Consider the following 22,371-nt stretch of genomic DNA (forward strand, 5'->3'; position numbering starts at 1 on the left):
TTTCTATACAGCAGTGACTAAGGCAGGCCCCATTTTTATCCTTTGTTGAGTATTGATATTCTGATAATCATTCATTTATGTATTTATAAGACATAAATTACATAAATAAACAAAATAGTACAAATTTGTATTGTATTTTTGTAAGAAAATCATTTAATTAAACTTTATAAAACTAAGAAAATTACTCTTTACTTGTAGATATCACACAAAGTGACTGTTTCCATACGACTGAAGAATGCATAGAATATTTCCAACCAGTTTCTATTGAGGATGGCTTACACAAGAGAGAGAAACTTTTTGAAGGTTAGAATCAGCTGGGACCCTTAGGTTATCTGGTTACTGCTTCCTTCCATACAATGCTAGTGCTAGGAAAAAAAATGTCCTTGACATTTAATGCTCTGTTTTACTCTCTCCTGCTTTATTCTAAATACAAAATCAAACCGCTTTGCTTCTAACCAATACAATTTTTATAAACAACAAATAAAATTTATAAAATCCTTATTCATAGTTACTTTATCAATACTAAACATAAAATCATCCTGAATGTTGTTACTGTTTTAAAAAAATTACAATATAAATAATTTTTAGATTATAAACACTATCTAATAGCAGATGTGTGTGAAAGAGCTAAAGTAGTTATCAAAGAACTTGAGAATTTTAGTCATTTCTTAATTGTCAAACCCCAGATGGTGAAATAAGCTCTCTCTGATACTTGAGGAAGTACATTAAAAGTAGCTTCAGAACCCAGGGAAAATCTGCAAGATGTTATGTCAGACAAGAGACCAAGGCCATATTGCAGACTGGAGGCTCATTAGATTTAGAATAATCAGATCACATATTTGTAAATGTTGTTTTTAAAGTATTCATATGCAACCTCTATGAATACAAGTTTTATTTAAAATGTAAGTGATTGTCACAAAGATCACCATGAATTTACTCTCCCAAACAGTATAGAGCTAAGGCTGAATGACATATGGCTAAACTTAATAAAATAAAGATGAATTTCACCATCACTTACACTGAAATAAATTAAAATAAGATCACCTAAATTAAATTGAAATCACAAGTATTTTCATTTTGTCATAAAAAAGAATGGACAATAGAGATATAAATAAAAACAAGAGTACAGTCAGAATATTATTTTTTTTTTAACATTAGATAAATGAATGCTGCTCAGCAGCAATAACAAGTGCATTGCCATATGTATAGCCTAAAATTAATGTCCATAGTATTTATACATGAACAAAGTACAACTAAAATTAAGCGAATTAAAAGTCTAAACATTTTTTAGACAAAAACTCAGCAGTAAACTTTCCTTATTTCCAAAAACTTCCTGCTCTGGCACAAGCCCCATACCTGCTACCCTCTATTTTTGGCCCTGAACGTAACTCTTCCTTGTACCGGTTTTAGTTTTTTAGTAGAATTAAAATATAACAAGGAATTTAGCATAAATTCTTAATAATAATCAGAATCCATAATTTTATGTTTCTGGATGTTTTGTGATGAAAAGGACTGACTTAAATAATAAAATTGTAATAATCTGTTTATATAACTCAACACAAATGTAATTACATTGTATTTCACATATGTGATACAGTTATTTTGGTACATTTTACTAAATAAAGTTCAATATTTAAATAATTGAAAATACTGGATTTTTTTTAATTAACATAGTTTTTTAAATATGTATCGTGATGATATATAAAATATTTATTTAAAAACATCATAATAAACAATATTTTTATTCCTTGCAAGTCACTCGATAATGTCCTGATCCTACATCAGACATTAGCACCATGTTATCCAGCTACATTCCCTCGCAATTCTCAAAAAATGAAATTAATATCTAATAATGGTATTAGTCTGCATCTCTGCAGCATAGTTTATGTATCACTAAATTTTATATTTAGTAAATAGTTTTTAAACTTTGTTCAGCACTAGAAATATATTTATTTAATGTTAATTTTGCATAGTTATTGTTGGTATTTCTGTTAGAATTTACTGTATGTTGTTGTTGATCTGCAGTTATTTACTGTATATTATTGTTGATTTGTATTTGTTTATTTATTGCAGATTTGTTCATTAGATGTACCATAAAAACTATTGTTGATTTTTATTAGTATTTTATTTATTGTTGATATTTCATTTAAAATTTACAGTTACAGTAAATATTTTGTCACAGAATTTATTGTTCAGATACTTGCTCTGTTAAACATAGAAAATGCATTTTATTATTTTGTGGAATGTTGAAAGTTATGATGTAGTGAGGAACTGATAATATTGTAAAAATACTGGGTGACAACTAATAATGTATGCTGTAATTTCTTTTCTTCTGTTAATAGTATTTAAAAGTGAGCTCTATGACCTGTTTGTTTAAAAGTATTTTAAACTTTCTTGAAGTAAAGTATTTTTTACCGTCTACTGTCTACTTCTTCTACAGAGACTTCCGAATGGCGTCTCATTTGATACATTACATTTCCCTGCTAATGGGTCTTCCGATTTAAATCCAATACAACAGGCTGATTCCTACCATCTCATAATTGCATGTGACACAAAGTTTAACACTTCCACACCAAATTAACCCAAGATGATCAGTTTTTCTTCTTACTCATGGAAACATTTTTCTGTCCTTTCCTACAAAAGACTAATGACAATAATTTCCACAGGACCAAACACAGGATGACAATGACAGCCACGACAGCTGCCAGAACATCCAGGAGAGCCAGCTGGTACCAGGACAGTTGTGTGGCTGCAGATCTCAGGTGATGAGCTCCTCCATGCCTCAGCACATACTCCACCCAGAACACTGTTGAGTCAGCCGGGGACATTGGTCTATCTTTAAATATGCGAGATAGTCGCTGAGCATTCTCTTTGTACCTGTAATAAAACATAGTCATCTCTGAAAATATGTAGACCAATACAGTATAATCTTTTTATTTTAAGCCATTGTGATCTTTAGATCCTTTGACATGTCTAAGACTTCTGACACTGTAGCCCATATTGTCTTGGTGGATAAATTTTCAAATTTCTTGTTTTAAAAACTATGTTTGGAAGGCAGACTTCAGTCGGAGTATGTTAATGGAGCATATGTTAATGGTGTATGTGTATGGTGTATGTTTGTCTAAGAGGGAGCATTTGGGAAATAGAACCCTCCACAAAAAAAAAGTTTTGGTTCTCCACAAGCAGAAAGGTCCTACATGATGTACCCCAGGGGTCAATTCTGGGAGCCATCTGTTTGCAATGCATATTAATGACCTGCCATGTGTTGTAGTCTCTGATAAAGCAAATTGACTTTTATTTTTATAAGATCTGGGTTTATGTGTTAAGACTTCTAATGCTATAATCTCGGTAAAGTAGGTGATGAAGGGTCCATTTCTACTTTTAATTGGTGTTGGCAGATAAATTAAGTTTAATTGTGGATAAGGTCTCGAGTCTGACGGTTTAAGCATGGCTGCATAAACGAGGATGATGCTTCTCTTAAATTACTAGAAATCAATTACAACCTAATCTAAAGTTGCATGATTATAGTAACAGTGTTGCTACTTGTTTTGCCAAGAAACTACAAACGAGTACTACGTTCCCTAAAAGATAGTGTTATGCCTGATGTTATGTTGAAGACCTACAATGCTAATTTTAACTTATGCTGTTTCCTTGTGAGATAATGTTAGGTTACCAAGTAAAGTGTTTTTCCTGCAGGAAAAGTACTGTGTGTTTAATTTCTAAAGTTTCAGTAGATACACATTGTAGTCCACTATTTATTAGCTTTGGGATTATTACTCTGCCGTCTTTAAATATATGTATAAAGTTTTGTACATCAAACATAACCTTTCTAGGTATTCTACGCAAGTCATTAGTATAGTCAGGTGCGTGTACAGTAGCACCCAAGATAGTTTTAGTTATCAGGGCATTAAGTTATTTAATGAATTACTACAGAATATTATATCTTTGCCTTTCAAGAACTTAAGATGAGTACTTTAAGGGCCCCATACACCTGCGAGTCTGGCTCGCAAGCCGGACCCGCTGATTATTCACCATACACCTACGTATCTTGCTCGCCCAGTTGCAATCATGAGTTTTTCGAAGAAGGTTGCAGCTGCGGTCATAGTGTTAGATGAGCTAGGTGTATTTAAGAAGAAACGGAAGAAAAGGGTAATGTGGTCAAAGAATTGGTTACTAAATAGAAAGAGAATTAGTCACATGAATTGATTGAATTTTGTTAGGAATGATAGTCGCCAAGACTATCAGAACTATTTAAGGATGTCAGCTGAAAGTTTTAACATGTTATTGGACAAGGTTAAACCGCTTATAACAAAAAAGACACTATACTGCGAAACGCTATATCACCAGAGGAACGCCTCACTGCTACTCTCCGTTTTCTGGCTACAGGACGGTCTACATAATAAATGCTATCGGCAAATTGCAATACTCTTCAATAAATGTTGTTAAAAAATCAGGGCTCATAAATAACTTGGAGTCAGCCATGTTAACTCAAAACAAACAAAACAAAACACCTTACCCTTGGCGGAACGAGTGGTGCGTAACGTTTGGCCTGCAGTAGTGAAAACGGAATGAACAGATTTTTCGGTGGTGGGGGCACGAGTCCGATCCGTAATGCGCCATACACTGGCGAACTGATACTCGAGCCGAGCCGCACGGCAAGCAGTGGCGGATCCGGCTCGGCTCGCCTGAATTTGACTCGGCTCGGCTCTTTATTGTCCATACACTGACGGATTTGGCCCATTTCTAGGCGAGTCGAGCCAGGCTCGCGAGCCAGACTCGCAGGTGTATGGGGCCCTTTAGACTGAGTTGTGGCAGTGACAGTTGTGTATAGAGACTGATTTAATATCCCCATGTGTCTACAATTTCCAGGTTTTTTAAATTTCAGATTTAAATTTGTTGTAATTGTATTTGCTCTTTTGTTAATTTTAACTTATCATATTAGCTAATTATTTGACTGACTGTTAATGTTATAATGCAACTTGTCCTATAGAATAAAGGTTCTTAATGATATAAAAACAATGTTGTGTTATGACTGAGTTATCTAAATTAACAATAATTTTAATTAATGTTATTATCTATTACTTTAGAATTACAAAAGATAACATTCAGAAAAGCTTGTTGAAACATTTATTGCAGTATAGCTAAGGAGAGGTGATTTCATGGTTTTCCGTAAATGTAAGTTTTATATTATAAAAATATTGAGTGTTTAAAATTGTCTATTGGACTATCATGATATAGGATTACAACAGCTGTGTTAGTTATAAGTTCCCACTGGCCTAATTCAATGAGCATTTATTGTCACACTGTGAGCGGCAAAACAAAATACTTGACACTAGGCCTACTATCTTGTGACCACTGGTGTAACTAAGAGGGAGCATTTGGGAAATAGAACCCTCCAAAAGCCCTTGATATGTTTAAACATATTCACATATTGAACTTGTTCTAAATAAATAAATATTTAAACTTGAATTAAGCTTATCTAATTAATTCCAATTTAGATTTATTCCATATTCCCCAGTGTGATGTGCTCTTCAATCAGATTCGTACACCCTCCCAAGCCAAGTCCTAGTTACATCATTACTTGCTACCAAATAATTTGCAGTTTTGCCACAAGAAACAAGATGCACAGTCTAAACTGTCTTTTCTATCGAATACAAGGATTTAAGTTATTTCATTTTACGATTGGTAACACTGAAATTTGTAAGAAAAAATAAACAAATTGACAGCTGACTCAAGTAACATAAATAGAGAGTAACAAAATGAAGCATTATAACTGATAAAGATTTGACAGAAACAGACATATTATCATTGTTTCCGATATTGTTTGGTAAATTGAGATTAGATGTCAAGAAAGACATCATATCTTTCTTGGAAAACTACATTTCAGGTTTTAACCTCACAACTGAATTTAAACTTAAATTTCACTTATATGTAAGATTTGTCTTCAATAAACCAAAGAAGATCGATTCGTTCTTCAATTCAGACATATTGTTACAAAATCCTTATTCAAATAAATTGGAACAAATGCAAAATGAATGTTAGGATTGTACGTTTAATATGATACGGTATGCCAGTTATGTGCTAAACTGATCAATATGCCGTAAACACAAACTTGATACTGTCTGAGAATGCCTAATTAGTCTTGTTAAATGTCTGAGACATGGGCTGGATAAATGGAAACCTAAAAGTTATACTACATGAGAAATACGTAGGAAACCTGTCAAAGTTAACTTACAATGTATTTACATGCAGGGTTAAAATTTTTAATTCTTGGATGATAAAAAGAGCTTCACTGCGGCTCTATACTGAGTGATCTTAACTGGTGCATAAGACTAATGCACACTAAGGTATCTGCCGTAGTTTACAACTATAGACCAATCAAATTCTATTTTCTATTCTAAGAACATTATTCATATTACAAAGAAATCATATTATGATTCATAAATTATTATTTACTTACTTAGGATTTTTCAGAACCTTGTTAATTGCTGTAGAGATAGTTTCCTCTGAAATTTTATCAAAAGCTAGACTGACACCGATACCAGAGTGCTCTGCAAACTTGACATTGGCGGGCTGATCTCCAAAAAATGCAATACCAACAGTTGGTACTGCTGCATGGATGGCTTCCTGTTGGCTGAATGCTCCTCCATGTGTCATGAACAAGACACAGTTGGGGTGAGCTGCAATTTCAAATTTCGAATAAGCTTGAACACTCAATTTTGAAATGGCTACAACACTATTACAATACTTAACATGAAATAGTCTCAAAATTTAAAATACACTTTCTTACTTTACAACTTCATTTCACTTCATTCAGTGGAAATTGTGAAAACCAAACTACTACTGACTTTTGGAAAGTTTAAAGTTTAACACTCTCAGTCTTACTCAATGCATGTAAAGATTCACGTTAATCATATTTAAACTTACTGTAGAGTAACATAGATATCTGAGGCTGAAAATTTTAAGTAGACTGGGAATAGTGTACTGCACTTATTTTCTCCATTCCGTGATTATGAAAATGGTTCATGCTATTTCTTAAACTATCATGTAGTATGCTATAAAATATGGAAATTCAATCAGAGTTGTTAACATGTGTTTAAAAACAGCTTTGTAAACAATATATTGATCAAGTAAACAAATTTGCTATTTTAAATTCTATAAAATTACAGAATTACATTGTCTTTGAAAAACATTTAAGTCTAAGAAAAAAATGTTTTCTCTAGTCTCATGCTTTCAAATCACCAATGCAAAATCAATGATCAGTATAAAAATTGGATTTACGAATGATTTCATTAAGATAATAATTTACTGTATCTAGTTTAGGGATTATAAAAATACATTCAAAATTATTTCCAAAGTCCACGGAGTTTGCCTGTAAGATTTAAGTTGTTCTTAAAACATTTAAGCACCATGGGGTGGAGCTCTGAAGTTGAGACACTGCAGTCATTTCATAAAGAAAGTACCTCTGAAAAAGCAAGTCTATTTGTGAAAGCATGGTATTTAATCAGTATTTTATTAGATTTTAGTTATTTTAATCTTGAAACATCTGAGGAACAAACTGTAAAATTAGATAGCACAATCCTTTCCAAGTAAAGGTTGCGAGATAACACGAGATTCTATGTAAAATTACATGCAGTTTGTTATCTAATTTCTGAGACTTCAGTAACTACACATGCTTAATAATTTGAAGAGCCTATTGATTTGTGAGTTGTGGTATACGTGATAACAACACAATTGATATTTGGATCACAATTAATTGTGATTAGGTACGCTAGACCAATTTCCAATAAACTACATTGTTATAAATTTAAAATTTCAACTAGAAAAATGCTTATATTTTTTGTTATACATCTATAGTGGCATAATTAAGGGGGGAAGGGGGTTGAGGGAGATATAACTCCTTACCAAAAAAGCTCTAAAAATTTAAAAAATATATTATAACAGTTAACCAACTTGTTTGAAATTAACCTTCCAAAGCTAAGTGTCTTATATGTAGTGCCTTAAACGTACTAAACATTTTTAGAATCATCATAGAAATTGTTAATCTTTACTGACTAATAATTTAAAACATACTGTAACATAACCCTTGCATATTCTTTAATTTAATACTGTGATTAACTTGTCAGTAGGTCAATTGTTTTACTAAAAAGTAACATGTTTTCCAAATATTCCTGAGAGGTTGAGAAAGTAGAGAGAATTGAGGTGATTTTCTATATTGGTAAAGAAGTAGATGCCATAGCATCAGGTTAGCTCTGATTTGAAGATGCTCAAATTGTGGTTTGTTAAAAATGCCATGATATTGAGCTGAAGCAAAACAATTTTTATGAATTTCAACTTTAGGGGCAAATTAGTTTACAAACTGTAATTAATTATACATTTTTTAATTGTATTGAAAATAACAGTTTAGTTGCATCAAATGCCACAAGATTCAAACTGTAAATTCAATAAAGTACTTAGGTATAATGCTTGATAATCATTTGATAATGATTAGGTATAATGGTTTTTTAGTTCCGAAACCTAAAATCTCTTATCGGACTAAATCAATAACTTTTCTAGGACTTCAAATGTTTAACCATATTTCACCTTATTTAAAGGTTCCACTTTATTAAACACAATAGTTCATTCGTTTACTAAAGATCTAAAAAGATTGTTGTCTATAGTTGATGATTTTGAAAATTTAATGATTAATATACATGTTTACAAATTGTTCTCAGTAATCTTTTATGTCTGTTATATTATATACATATATACTTTTTTTATCATATTTATATTCTGTTAGCGTCTGTATCACTATTGTTAATTACTGTATTTAGTTTGTTGTTGTTTGTTTGTACTCTTATTTCAAAACATTTTAGTGTATTCCTTGCACTCTTGATTTTTTTATTAGACTCTGAACTACTCTTCTTTTGTTTTAAGTGGATGATATGTTATCAATAACATGAGCTATTCATTCAATGGAGCTTAATCAACATTTTCATTTCATGTGTATACTTTGTACTAAAATTGGTATTTGTTTTAATTTACTTCCGCTGCTCAACATTACTTACATTTGATGTGAGAATTCTCTGAACAGGCTTGCCTTGGAGGAATTTAATTTGTTTGTCTATTTTAATTTAGAACAGAATAGTGTTCTGTTAACCAGAAATTTTTAATATGCTAGTGTCATAGACTGTAAATAATCTTTATCAGTATCTTTAACAGTACATATTTGTTGTATGTACTGTTTAAGAGTTAAATCAAGTTTATTATTATATGATTTTGTGCCATAAATACAAAAAAAAAAAACTCAATAAACCCAACTATAAGAGTTTTTCAAGAATTTAAAACTAATTACGAGGATAGAGAGCATGAGATGTGTGAACAAGGAGCTGCATGAGTAAAGAAAGACCTAAACGGTAACAGAAATTGTATTTTGGTGATGTAGAACATTACACAATTACCAAAGGAGTCTCCGATTCAATAAATTTGAGAAAAGTATATTAAAAAAGAAAATGTTGATAAACTTTCAATGGTCATGACTTTTACATGTACTAAATGAAGACAATCCAATCAGGCGTTTTGTGTGTTTCAGGTCATAAGTGTGACTAAAGAAACGTTTCGCAATTTATTTATTTGATACAATTAGCACCAATTAAATTCGAAAAATCGTTTCGAATAAACAGGTCAAGTAGTTTTTTAAGGAACAGAATGGAGCCTTACTGTCTATCTATCCACTACGGGAAAATATCAGTTGTCTGAACCCCCCCCCCCCCAAAAAAAATAAATGTTTCCCTGGCTACATTTTTGCTAACAGTATGATAAGATCTATCTGTAAGAAGTGAAGTTAGACCAATTTGCAGGAAGTGTAGTTTCCTTCTAAATTATAAAGCTGAAATATGATTAATAAAAACTACTTTTGAATGTTGCTATGAAAAGTAATAAGTTTAAATATGAAAATAATACAAGTATGTAAATGTTTTATAAAATACAAAATTGAAATTCAAAAAATTTAAACATTTGCTTCAGACACTTCGTACAAGGTTGCTAAGAAGCTCACCTAACACTCCAGGTTGAGGTACCCATTTTGTGAGCATCACATTTTTGGAAAGATTTTGAATACTGTCGAGATTAATTTTCCAAACAACTTTCTGTGGCAGTTTCTTGAAAGCACTGACAAATGCTTGAAGCAGCTTCTCTGGAAGGACATGAACTGGCACAACTGTCCCCAAACTGAAGTACACCACTCCTTCCTTGGCGTCATCCATAAATTGCTTGAGATCCTGGATAAAAACTATTAACTTACTGTTTTTCACTCATAATCTAAATTTAGAAACTCTGGTTAGAATTCATTTATTTTTCACAGTATGGGATTAGTGAGCCAATAAACCAAAACAAAGATCAAAGTACCCATTAGAACATAATTAAAGTCTTACAAACCAATCCAACAAAGTAACTTTATCACATGTTTCTATGTCACAAAAATGTAATATTATTGTACTCAGTTTGTTTACACATTTGTCTATTCCATGATTTTCTTATTGCCGTCATAGACGTTGATTATCCATAAAACCAATGTACAATAGTTTGAATTTTAACTTAGTCTTTCATTTTGAGGTCTATCAAAAAGTTTTTATCCAAAACTTACTAGAGTCATCCTTCGACCAAGTTTTAAGACTCTAAGATCTTATGTGTCAAAAGTTATCACACAGATGGGCAGACAACATGATTTTAAGAAGGACTTGTCAGATCCTTAAAAATTACTAAAACATCTTGAATTTCAGGTTTAAAATTCAATATATATACTTGACTAAACCTATTTATTGAGAACAACTTTTTTCTCTTTTTTCAAAATTTTTACCCATACTCTTATTAGCTCAACAGGTCTTTATTTAGAAATAAATAATATTTTATGTACTATATAAGGGTAGGTATCTAGAATTGTGATCAAGGCAAAATATGGCCGTTGGAGGAATTTAAGTATGCATTACAATGTACAGACAGATGAAGGTGAGAAATTACCTTGGGAAGTGGTGTTCTGTCAGGAGAAATAGTGATGCCTGCGATGGGGATGATATTTGGAGTGTATGGCCTCGGATACTCAACAGCAGGATGGCTGTTGATGAGGTAAAGAGAGACATTTACAACCAGTTCACCAATGCTGGGTGCATCCTGGATATAGTATTCTTGTAGGATTTTGTCTTGGATGGGCAACTGATAGTTGTAGTAGAGTAGCAGAAAGCATGTGATTGATAAAAGGTTGAGTAGTCTTTGCACAAAGGTCATATTGTCTGTCGCAACTAAAGTCATTTCAGGAATGGTAGCTATAGACAAGGCGTTGCCAGCATCTGTATTCAGAGCAGGAATACCTGAGAATCCCTGCATTGTGACTGTCGGTGCTCCAAATCTGTTCCCGAACACCAACAGTGATTCTTGTCCGAAAGAGGACTCTATTATTACAAGATCAAAGTGCTCATTAGAGTTTATAAGTTTTTTTACACTCTCGTGCTGAAAAGTTTCTTCACAAATTGCTTTCATATTGTGCCAGACATCCATGAATTCGAAAGGGTTGGGCCACATGCTATCGGATTTTTTGAGTATTTGTGCAAATTGGTCGAAAGTCCAATTTTCTGGAACAGGAAAGCACAATAAATTGGTACAAGCACATTGTTAACAGTGGTAAATATTCAGCTATATTCACTGACTATATTAATCCTATACTAGCCTCAATTTGCATAACAATATCCACTTTTTTGTCTATTCTATAACCTTATTACACATCTCACACATAGGGGAGAGTGGGGTAAAACCGGGTGGCTAGTCTTTGACGGCTTCCTGAATCTAAGTTTTTTGGCAGAAATGAATGAAAATTATTACTAGTAATCTTAGACTAGTTATGTATCAAAATATGGCTGTAAATATCAAATGACACGAAAGATGTTTTAATTACTTAGTTTATAGTAAAAAAAGTGAAACTACCCGGTTTTACCCTACCAGTGGGGTAAAACCGGGTACACATGGTAAGTATATGGGAAATATGAAAAACTACAATTTTTGATATACAGATTTATTATTGGAACTAAATGTAACAGGTTTGGTTTGAAAATAAAGTAGCTACTTTTTTGTATATATATATATATATATATATATATATATATATATATATGAAATTAATTTCTTATGTAAAAAAATTATTCTATGTAAAAATAAAAACTTGTTCAGTCCTTTTTAAGTGAAATTGAACTGTCATTTTACTTTTGCAAGGGTTTACACAAATCACATATAAAGTTATCGTCTTCTTCTGAACCACAGCATTCTTCGTGTGCCCACCCTAGGCATCCTGAACACTGTATCCAGCCTTCGTTGCTTTTAGAATTTGAGTAAATGTCGTTGCAGTAAATACAGCCTAGATCTTCCTGAAACCCATCTTCACTAGATAAATCTTCTTGATCAATATTTCTCTTAGTTGACACCGTTGCCTTTTTGTTTTGTTTTTCAAACTTCCTCTTGTTTGGTTGCCCATTTTTCTTTTTTTCTTTTAGTACTCTTTTACCTTCGAAGAGTTTTCTTTTTTTCACCATCTTTCCCTCATTCTTTTTTTTTCTAATGCGACCTCTAACTCTCTCTTGTATGGCGAGGAAGTTAAAATAGCAGTTTTCCCCTTTCGTTTATCGCTTCTTTTGGTATTGTTTCGGTCGTAGTGAGGTGGTGGGATGATATCTCTTGGTGAAACAATGAAAATTGGTTGTTCAGGTGACACTTGACATTGGCCAGATTTGGGCATGGGATCTAAAGTCTTTGAACAACATGGTTCATCAAAAGGGTGAACAACCTTGTCTGGTGTGGTTTGTGAAAAACTATCACTTTCAGTTAGGCCTTCTGGTGGTGCTACAGGTGGGCCTACTGCCTCTGAATCAGGAGGTTGAGGACTTAGGAGATTTAAAGCCTCTTGAGGTGTCCTGTCTGTTGTCTCTGCTGGTGTAAATAAAAAATCCGGATACACATCCCTGTCAAAAGGATAAATTCCAGTCTTTTTGAATCCGTTCACAGCGGTCTGCATGTTTGCCGCCTGGAGAAAAGCATTGCCAAACAGCTTAGACACTTGGTAAATCGTCACTGGCCTGCCTGGGTGCTGAGCTAGCCATTTTCGGACTTCCTGTTGGTAAAATGTACTAACAGGGGCCATGAAAGTAACATCTAAAGGCTGCATGCGATGTGAACAGTGAGGAGGGAGGCATAACAGAACAACATTTTTAGCTTGGGCATAGTTTATAAGCTCAATACTCTTAGTGTGAGTTGAGTGACCATCAAGTATCAACAGAACTGGTTTTTCTTGGGATGGGTTGGAGAACTCAACAAACTTTTCCATCCAAAATAAAAATATTTCAGTTTGCATCCAGCCACTTTCGTGGTACTGAGCCATGGATCCTGGAGGTGCGTCATCCATTAGCAGTGGATTTTCCCTTTTTCGTGGAAAAATAAACAAAGGGGGCATAAAATTCCCTGCCGCACTCATGCAAATTTCAACTGTCACCAAGGTTCCTCGTTCAGCTGAGGCTATGCAGCCTACTTGTTTTTTACCTTTTAGGGCCAATACTTTTGAAGGCTTGTTGGGTACTGTCGTTACACCAGTTTCATCTACATTATATATAGAACTGGGAGAAAATTTGTACTGTTTGTTTAGGCCCTCCAAAAAGTCAAAGAATGCTGAAACTGATCGTCTATTAAAACCCATTGCTCTTGCAATGGAGGTTTTCTCGGGATCTCTCAGAGAAACCCTCTCCTTATGCCTCGCTAAAAACCCATACAGCCAGTCTTTACCTGCCAGTTTTGTCTCATTAGAAAATTTATGTTTAATTTTATTTTGCACAGCAAGCTCATAAGCTAATCTACGGACATCAGTCAATGTAAGGCCGAAAAGCCTCTTTTCTAGGAGCAAAATATGTTCAACTAGTAAGTTTTCCTGTTCCTCAGTGAAAACTGTTTTGTAGTGTCCTAATCCACGCAGATGCCTCAGTAGCTGATAACTGATTTTGTTTTGCCTTTTTTACTCTATCTTCTAAAGTAGACTGAAGGACTTGAAATAACTTGGAGGCCTTAAGATATCCCATATTGCCTAAAATTACCTCTTTTATGGCTGATTCCATACTATTCTGATCCCATGACTGCCGTTTGGTCTTCCTGATGTATGTTCTAGGCATCCTTCAGCATCAAACTGTGACAAAAAAATTGTATTAAAAACAAAATATGTAATTGCAATTTAATTGTTAACTAATTTATTTATTTTGGTAATGTAACAGCTGTTAAGTTCTGATCTAAATACGGATGTTTGTTTCAGATGTTGCTCTTTAATAGAAATAATTGACATGTAGGCTAAAATCAGTTTTATATAAATACAATTTTATAACATTTAGCTGTTGGTGCGCAATGCTTAAAACGTGGGGTAAAACCGGGTACCACCCGGTCCTGCCCCATCCGTCATACCCGGTTTTACCCCACATGTCGATTCAGAGAAAAACGTAACTTAGCTTCGCTAAATCAAACAGATTTGGAACGACTTTATGTCTATGTTTACTTCAATAAATAAGCTACACATAATGTACTTACTTTTAATAATTATCAAGTAGTAGGTCAGCAGTATGCAATCCAATTTCACCAAAAGTTGAATCGGCAAAGTACTAAAATGCGAAATCACACACAGCAACTGTATAAAACGTCAAAGAAACATGGCGAGGCGTCCTCTGCTTCTCCTTCCACTACGGATCTTAGTTCTGGCATTAGGCGATACGTAGCAGCACTGGCTAGGCCAAACGTGAGGTACCCGGTTTGGACCCTACCACCCGGTTTTTACCCCACTCTCCCCTACACATACTATAATATGTTTTATCTGACATGTATACATTTAACCTCATACTGTTTATTAAATGTGATTTATTACAAGTATTCTCACCACTAACATATCTTTGAAATATATTTAAATTATGAGTTAAGAAATGTATTATTACTTGTATTGCATGTTTTTCTTAAGTTTAAAATGCTAACTCAATATATCTGGATATTCATAGACTACATGACAATGCAACTAAAAACGTATTAATTTATTTACAAGAGAATACACCACATATGTATGATAGCTGTAAATATTGTGGCGTGACAGTTATTTTTAGCATTACATTGAAAGATCTATTGTGCATTTTTTTACTTTGAGCAATAAATTGTATCTGAACTTTTAGTATTGATCTTGTTCTCTAGTATTTCACTTCTAGTTCTTTACTTGTAAATTTATATCCTCAAGTAAAGTTTTTTTTTATACCGATACTTTATAAATACTATCCACAGCTCTGTTCTTAACATCAGATTCGTGGCATTTACGTACATAAATACAGAACTGTAAGCAAAATTATGATAATTTATTGGTTAGGTTCTATTTACGAGTTTCCAAAAGGCAAAGAACGATAAAAACACGTTTTAGCTAATGTTAATTTGCGTACTGCCAATCAGCTGTTGTCGGACAATACGTATAGACTCGCCCGATGCGGGAACCTAAATATAGATTATACTTATCGCAAGCAAAGAATTGTTTACAAAAGTGCCATAACTTATCAATTAAGTTATCTATTTAAGGTTTTAAGAACACAAAGTACAGCACAATCATTTTGACAATTGGTAATTTTCAGGGCCATATTCAGCTTTGACGGGCCCCCCCGTCACCCCGTAAACGTGTTGCGGGGGTCGGGCCCCCGAGGGTGTGTACTACCAATAATTAAATGAGCAACTGAACTCCCCAGTTCGTTTACCGAGTCCGGTTGATTGATTTTCGTATCCAAAGTGTTGTTTATGATTCGGTGGATTCGACTTTGACTCGTCACTACATTTAACCGAGACATTAAAAGATATTTCTACCTTTAACTTTGACATATTCAATAAATCTACACTAAATTTATTTTAGATAAACTCACGAGATTTCTTTTCGAATTCCGTGTGGACTTCCACGTGGGTGTAGTTAGCCAACGGTTTACTGGGAGGGAAGGGACTGTACTCGACTATATGATGTCCTCCTCGATGCAAGGCTTTAAGAATGGCAGAGACAAAGACGTAATGACTCTTTCCAGGATAAGGAACCATAGCCAGTATCCTGGCACTGAAACTGCAGCTTATTGCATTAAAAAGGAGGATCCACAGGACGACTGACTTCATGTTGTTAGATTTCCTGAAAAATATCAACTTTTGTGAGATATTTCATAGGTGTATGAATAGTTCTGCTTACTAAATATACCTAATGCGATGGTCCCTCTTGCCAAAGGACAGTACCTCTCTGGCTTTTAAATCTGTAAAAATTAACCAATTACAAAAAAATTTGTTAAATAATAACAAAACGTAACTACAAATCCTTTTAGTTCAAGAAATTAGAATTTTGATTTTCTTGTTCAAATGATGCAACTGGTAATTTATATAATTCATACTACAAGTATTTATTATTTTATTAATTAAATTTGTAGTCATTATCAAGTATGAATCAGTAATGCAAATACATATAAATATGTACTTATTTAAAGGTAAAGATCAATGGAGGATATGTTAAAAGGGTGAATGAAGTGTACCCTTATAACTAACTAATATTGACCAGTTCTTATGAATTTTTCATGAATTAACAGCCTTATAGCAAAAAACAACTAAAGGGAGTCCTACGGTTTCATAAGAAGTTTGAACCGTGGAGATTCTTGTCTTCAGAAGTCTGTTATATTCCGGATTTTAGTGCCAAAAGTCAATATCTTCATCACAATTTGGTGAAATGGACATCTCCAGTGTATCATATTCATTATTTAACATATGGTAACAGTACATACAAACTAACATCACATCAGTCCAGGCCGTATATAAGGGCTGTTCAGGAGGCTCAGACCTCCCCCCCGAAATTTTGAAAAACAAACATGAAAATTGCACCTAGTAGTTTTTTTAACTTTCAATGCATTTATGAGGTCTTAAAACTCAATAATTTTCCATTATACTTAAGATACCTGTGGCTCTATTTTTGGAGGGATTCTACACTTCTTAAACCACTCAGTGTGTCAGCCTGCTCCCCTTAAATACTTTTCTATATATACTACTCCCTCAGATCTCCAGAATGTTTATACTCCAAGTACCTGAATTAAAAAAACATACAAGTAGAAGTGGTCAATATTTAAATGCTTCTTTTTGGAGACAATCACAAAGTATTAATGCTTACTATAATATAGATTTTTAAAATATGTGAAGTTTGCAGTCACATTTTTTGGAGCCCAGCCCCGCACAAACTGAATAATAATAAATGATAAGGGTATAAGTATACATATGATTTAGCATTAAGTCAAATTGCATAGTTAAAATATTTATTGTTTTAAGAATTATAATTAATAAACGTTTGTATGTATTGATATAGAAGGGATAAATTTGCAACAGTCACTGTTATCCCAGCCTGAGATTTATTTAAAGAAACTCCAACCGATTTAGCGGCACTGCAATAAGGCTCATGCTTTGAACTTTCATATTTGGAAACTAAATGCTGGTAGTTACAATGTAGAGCTGTATATTTAATTATTCAAAAGTACCTCTTTTTATTAATGATATATTATACAAATCTGTAGAAATAAAACAATTTTTATCAGTTTCAATCTGGCAGTTTTATTCATTGCCTGCTTGGTTTATAAACAATCCATTTGGCAAACTTAGGAACTTCCGTTATAGCTGGCTATTCAATTCTGAGGTATCTTCCACAGATTACTGTCCCTCATTTGGTTAGGAGAAGTGAATATATACATATATATATATATATATATATATATATATATATATATATATATATATATATATATATATATATATATATATAGTTTTCCCTCATTGGGATAGGGAACAACCTCATTTAATTTCTTATGAGGACGTAATGATAGAAGAAGCTCCGCCCACAAAACCCTATATAAAATCGTACTCAACATTTTCTAAACAACCTGTATCTTATAATACATATAATATTGAAAAAGAAAAGGTTGATCTATCCCACACTCCCACTGAAATATGTTGATAAGTTTGCCAACCCCCTTTTATTCTTAATAAAATAACTATTAATTAGTTTTTATACATGACTCAAATACTTTACTGAATACAGGAACTAAAGGCATATGTCAGTAGTTAGATGGGCATTACTTTTTGCCTTTCTTAAAAACTGGTGTCACTTTTGTAATTTTAAGTACCTATGGATATATCTCCTATTCAAACATATTATTAAACATAAAAGTTAGGGAATTCACTATGATATGAATGATTTCTTTAATAATTTTACTTGAAAACCCATGATAGTATTCACTGGATGGTAAGCTAAAACTAGCCACATATCTTATTACATTACCAAGAATGTAGCCAGGAAAATATTTGGGGAGGGGGGTCCAGACAACCGATTTTATTATTGGACTTTACTATCTGTAAATTCTTTATTTTAGTATATCTGATGTTCTAGTATATATGCTCATTTGCCTGTGGAGTAAGGCTCCATTTTGATCCTTGACCCATTTCTTTGTTGAGAACGATCTTTCAGCTGTACATATCAGTAATACTGAATTGTTTAAGTAATAATAATCGTTTACTAAAAATTTAATTTAAAACATTAAAAATTTGGGGAGGTCCGGTCCCCTTGGATCTCCTCGCTGGCTACGTCCTTGTACATTATTTGTTTTGATATTATGCCATTTAATTGGATCACATATGTATTTTGAATTATAACATAGTTATTAACCAACTTGGAGGCACAACTCATATAGCTATAACTTAAATTTTCCTTCACTAAATTAACAAAATAGTTACTAAAAGTAGTAGAATCTATTAAAGTTTCATGATTATTTCTCTTACAGTTGGATTCAGTTTTTATGATATTCCATGCTGCTTTGCAGTTATAAGAGGACTGTGTTATGTAGTGTTCAATTCCAACTTTTATTTAGTATAGATCATTTTATTCTTGTAAACTCTTTTTGCATCTAGGTATTCTTTTCTGCAAACAATTTTAGAATTTAGTGATGTAAAATAAACAACTAAAAATTGTTTACATTACAATTTATGTTTCAATTTTCATAATCTTCATAATTATACTATCTGACAATGCTGAGTGATAACAGTTCTATGAAAAACTGCACTATCTGAAAGTTTGATATAGACTACCAGACGTTTCCCTATCTGAAAGTTTGATACAGACTACCAGACGTTTCCCTATCTGAAAGTTTGATACAGACTACCAGACGTTTCCCTATCTGAAAGTTTGATACAGACTACCAGACGTTTCCCTATCTGAAAGTTTGATACAGACTACCAGACGTTTCCCTATCTGAAATAGTTTGATACAGACTACCAGATGTCTCCCTGTTAATCTACCCACACTTTCTAGTATATAAACTCTATGTAATTGTATGCATAAAGTCTCTGGTGAAAATAAGTCTCTGAGAAAGTTTGTAAAATTTGGTCACTTATATGAAAAAAGGTCCTAATCAATACTGTAAACAGAAAGATAAATATTATCTAAGTAATGAATGCCTATACACTTTTACCTTACTATATTTTTAATACATTGTAGAAGCTCCTTTCCTATTAAAATTCTTAATGAATTTAAAACAAATACTCCAATAATACATTTTTGTGGGGCCTTTCACTTTCATAATATTATTGTAAACACTTTATTCAGTTGTGGCTCTGATGATGTTTTCTTTGAAAACAAAAGGCCTCACAAAAATAAAAATTGTGTTATTGGAGTGTTTGTTTTTAAATTAATTTTACTATATTAGCTTAGGTATAAATTTAAAAATTAAGTACAGGATATAATATAGGAAATTTTATAGAACTTGCAGTATATTATTTATTAACACTTACGAATACTAATACTGTAGTAACAAAAAAACTGATAGACTACTAATAATACACTTCAGAAAGAAACATTTTCCACAATATTACAGGTTAAAAAATTATTATAATTGTATAATACTGGAGTTATGAGATAATTTATTCCTCAGAAGATCTTGTTTTTGTAGATCAGACCTATTAGAATGCATGATTGAGTATTATTAAAGTTTAATATCTTTCATGTTTTGATTTAGCACATCTTAAAAGTATAAAAACTCATTACTACTGTAGTGAACATAGATCCACAAATTAAAACATATGCCTACAATATTTTTACTACTATACATTTAATCATAAATTATATTGTTTTTGAATACAAATTTCATACCATTTTGAAATTATTACAATTTGTAATAACCTTGGTAAATTTTGTAACACATTGTCTTCAAATTTAGAACGATTAAAGAATGAAAAAAACAGAAACTAAAGCTTACAATCTCTCGCTATTAACAAATGAGAATTAATAAATATACCATAAATAAATTTAAAACAATCTTGTCTTGTGAACTGTTCCATAAAAAAGAAAAGCATAAATTAGTTCAGTATGCAGACCAAAATGGCTACACAATTTGTATTAAGAGTAAAGTTTAAGTCAGCCAGTTAGTCAGTGTGTAGACAATAAAAGCTCACCTGTTCTCATCTAAGAGTACCTATTGAATTGAGCTATCCAGTCTGTTCTGTGTGAATGAGTGAGGCAGCAAGGTTCAAGGTTGTATTCTTGCCTACTCCCCCCTCCACAACTTTGTTTGATTCGAAAAATCTCCCTTCCCCCCCTCACCACCCATCACAACACTGCCGAAACCAACAAGGCTCCTAACAGTCTGGTATATCTGTATTCAGCCTCATTAATAAAAACCCTGTACAATGTATACATGTAACTGCCTAAGCCCTAAATTTTATTTACATTTTATAATGTCCAGTTATTAACATGTTTTACTGCATTAAATAATTAGTGAAAAATAACAATAAGCGATAGATTAAAAAGCAATGTACCATTGTTACAAATTTAAGTATTACTTTAAATATAAGCTATAGTCTTACAAAACTATAAGTACTGCTATATGTTATATTATAGGTAAAACAATTTTGCTTAAAGAAGGAGAAAGGCTGGTTCTGTTATTTGAACCATTACACTGTATGTGAATATGGAATATACTATTTATTAATCGGAGATAACAATACTGGAAATAACACCCATAACACTAATTTCTCAGTGTTTAGTTACCTATTATTAGTTACCTATAGAGGTCTATAAATAATTGTGTTCAAACCAAAACAGTAAATTTTCCAGTATTTCGGGAATATTGTACTTCTTAAACATTCAGCTATTTACAACAATATTCCAGTTGTAGGCCTACTAAGACTAGTAACATATAGTGTTAACTGTGGAAATTGTATATATTTTTTGTTACACAGTAATTTTAAGGAATTTTGCCATTTAAAAAAAAACCAAGTTATATACTAGCTTAAGCATATCTAGGATGACCAAAAAGAGGGATTAACATTACAACATTTCTGACTTCCTGTCAAATATTTTTAAATAGAAAAATAAGTAAACTAAAGATTTTGTACTTTTATATTTTTACTAATATTACTAATTGGCATTCGATAATAACACAAGTTACTAATACATGACTAGCACCAACAACAAAATAGCCATTCAAAGAGATGACTGGTTGGCGTACATGACTATTACTTCCTCTTTTGCCTGAAGCGCAGCAAGTGAAGAATCAACAGTGGCTGTATTACATTTGTCAACCCAGATCACCGACGGACTTGTTAGTCAGAAAAATTACTAAGTACGAGTCTTGTACTATATGTAAGCTATTATGCTTAAAAATAAATGGTTCAGCTACTAGTATATTTTTACCTTAACACAAGTAAAAATTTACCTTGAATATTTGTATGCAGGGGCTACAAACCCCAAACAGCCCTCACAAGATAAGTCTATGCCACCCTTACCACCCTTACAGTTAATCAAGTCATAGACTTCTTTCCTTTTTTAACTGTTCAATAAAAATCTAACCCTTTGTCAATAGTTTATTGTAACTACAATTTACCACAAAGTTTACAATAACAATTAAAATATATCTTATCATCCTGCTATGATGACTCATATTATAGCAATTCTCTTTATTTATCTATTTACCTTGTCAAAAATAATATTGTGAATTATTTTAAAAATTAATCAATAGTTATTATTTTCTTTTTGACAAGAGCATTAATTTTAGTTAAGCAACATATTTCGGACAAGAATTAAATTTTTATAAATATAATATAGTAAACTGTCAGCATTAAATGCTCTTTTATTGTTTTGTAGAGCTTCTATTATTATACTGACAAGATTTCAGTGCAAATTAATATTACTTTGTGGTTTGTACTAACTACATTGATATTACTATCATTGGGCTTCTTGAAAGAGGTTGGGATATCTGGACATTCTCCAGCTGAAGGCTATGAGCTTATGGGTCTTGT

General features: G+C 32.5%; 1 protein-coding gene across 1 annotated transcript; it reads right to left on the reverse strand.

The window, feature by feature from the left end:
• Positions 1 to 1,124: 1,124 nt before the first annotated feature.
• On the reverse strand, positions 1,125 to 20,572 carry LOC124365938 (UDP-glycosyltransferase UGT5-like). The gene is made up of 6 exons (XM_046822074.1): positions 20,527 to 20,572; positions 15,936 to 16,186; positions 10,999 to 11,606; positions 10,037 to 10,259; positions 6,461 to 6,680; positions 1,125 to 2,877 (listed from the first exon to the last, which is right to left on the reverse strand). The coding sequence occupies exons 2-6, from the start codon at positions 16,171 to 16,173 to the stop codon at positions 2,592 to 2,594; spliced, it is 1,575 nt and encodes a 524-aa protein (XP_046678030.1). The 5' UTR covers positions 16,174 to 16,186; positions 20,527 to 20,572; the 3' UTR covers positions 1,125 to 2,591.
• Between the last annotated feature and the right edge of the window lie 1,799 nt (positions 20,573 to 22,371).

This window comes from Homalodisca vitripennis, chromosome 7 (genome assembly GCF_021130785.1).
Source record: "Homalodisca vitripennis isolate AUS2020 chromosome 7, UT_GWSS_2.1, whole genome shotgun sequence".
NCBI classification, from domain to species: Eukaryota; Metazoa; Arthropoda; class Insecta; order Hemiptera; family Cicadellidae; genus Homalodisca; species Homalodisca vitripennis.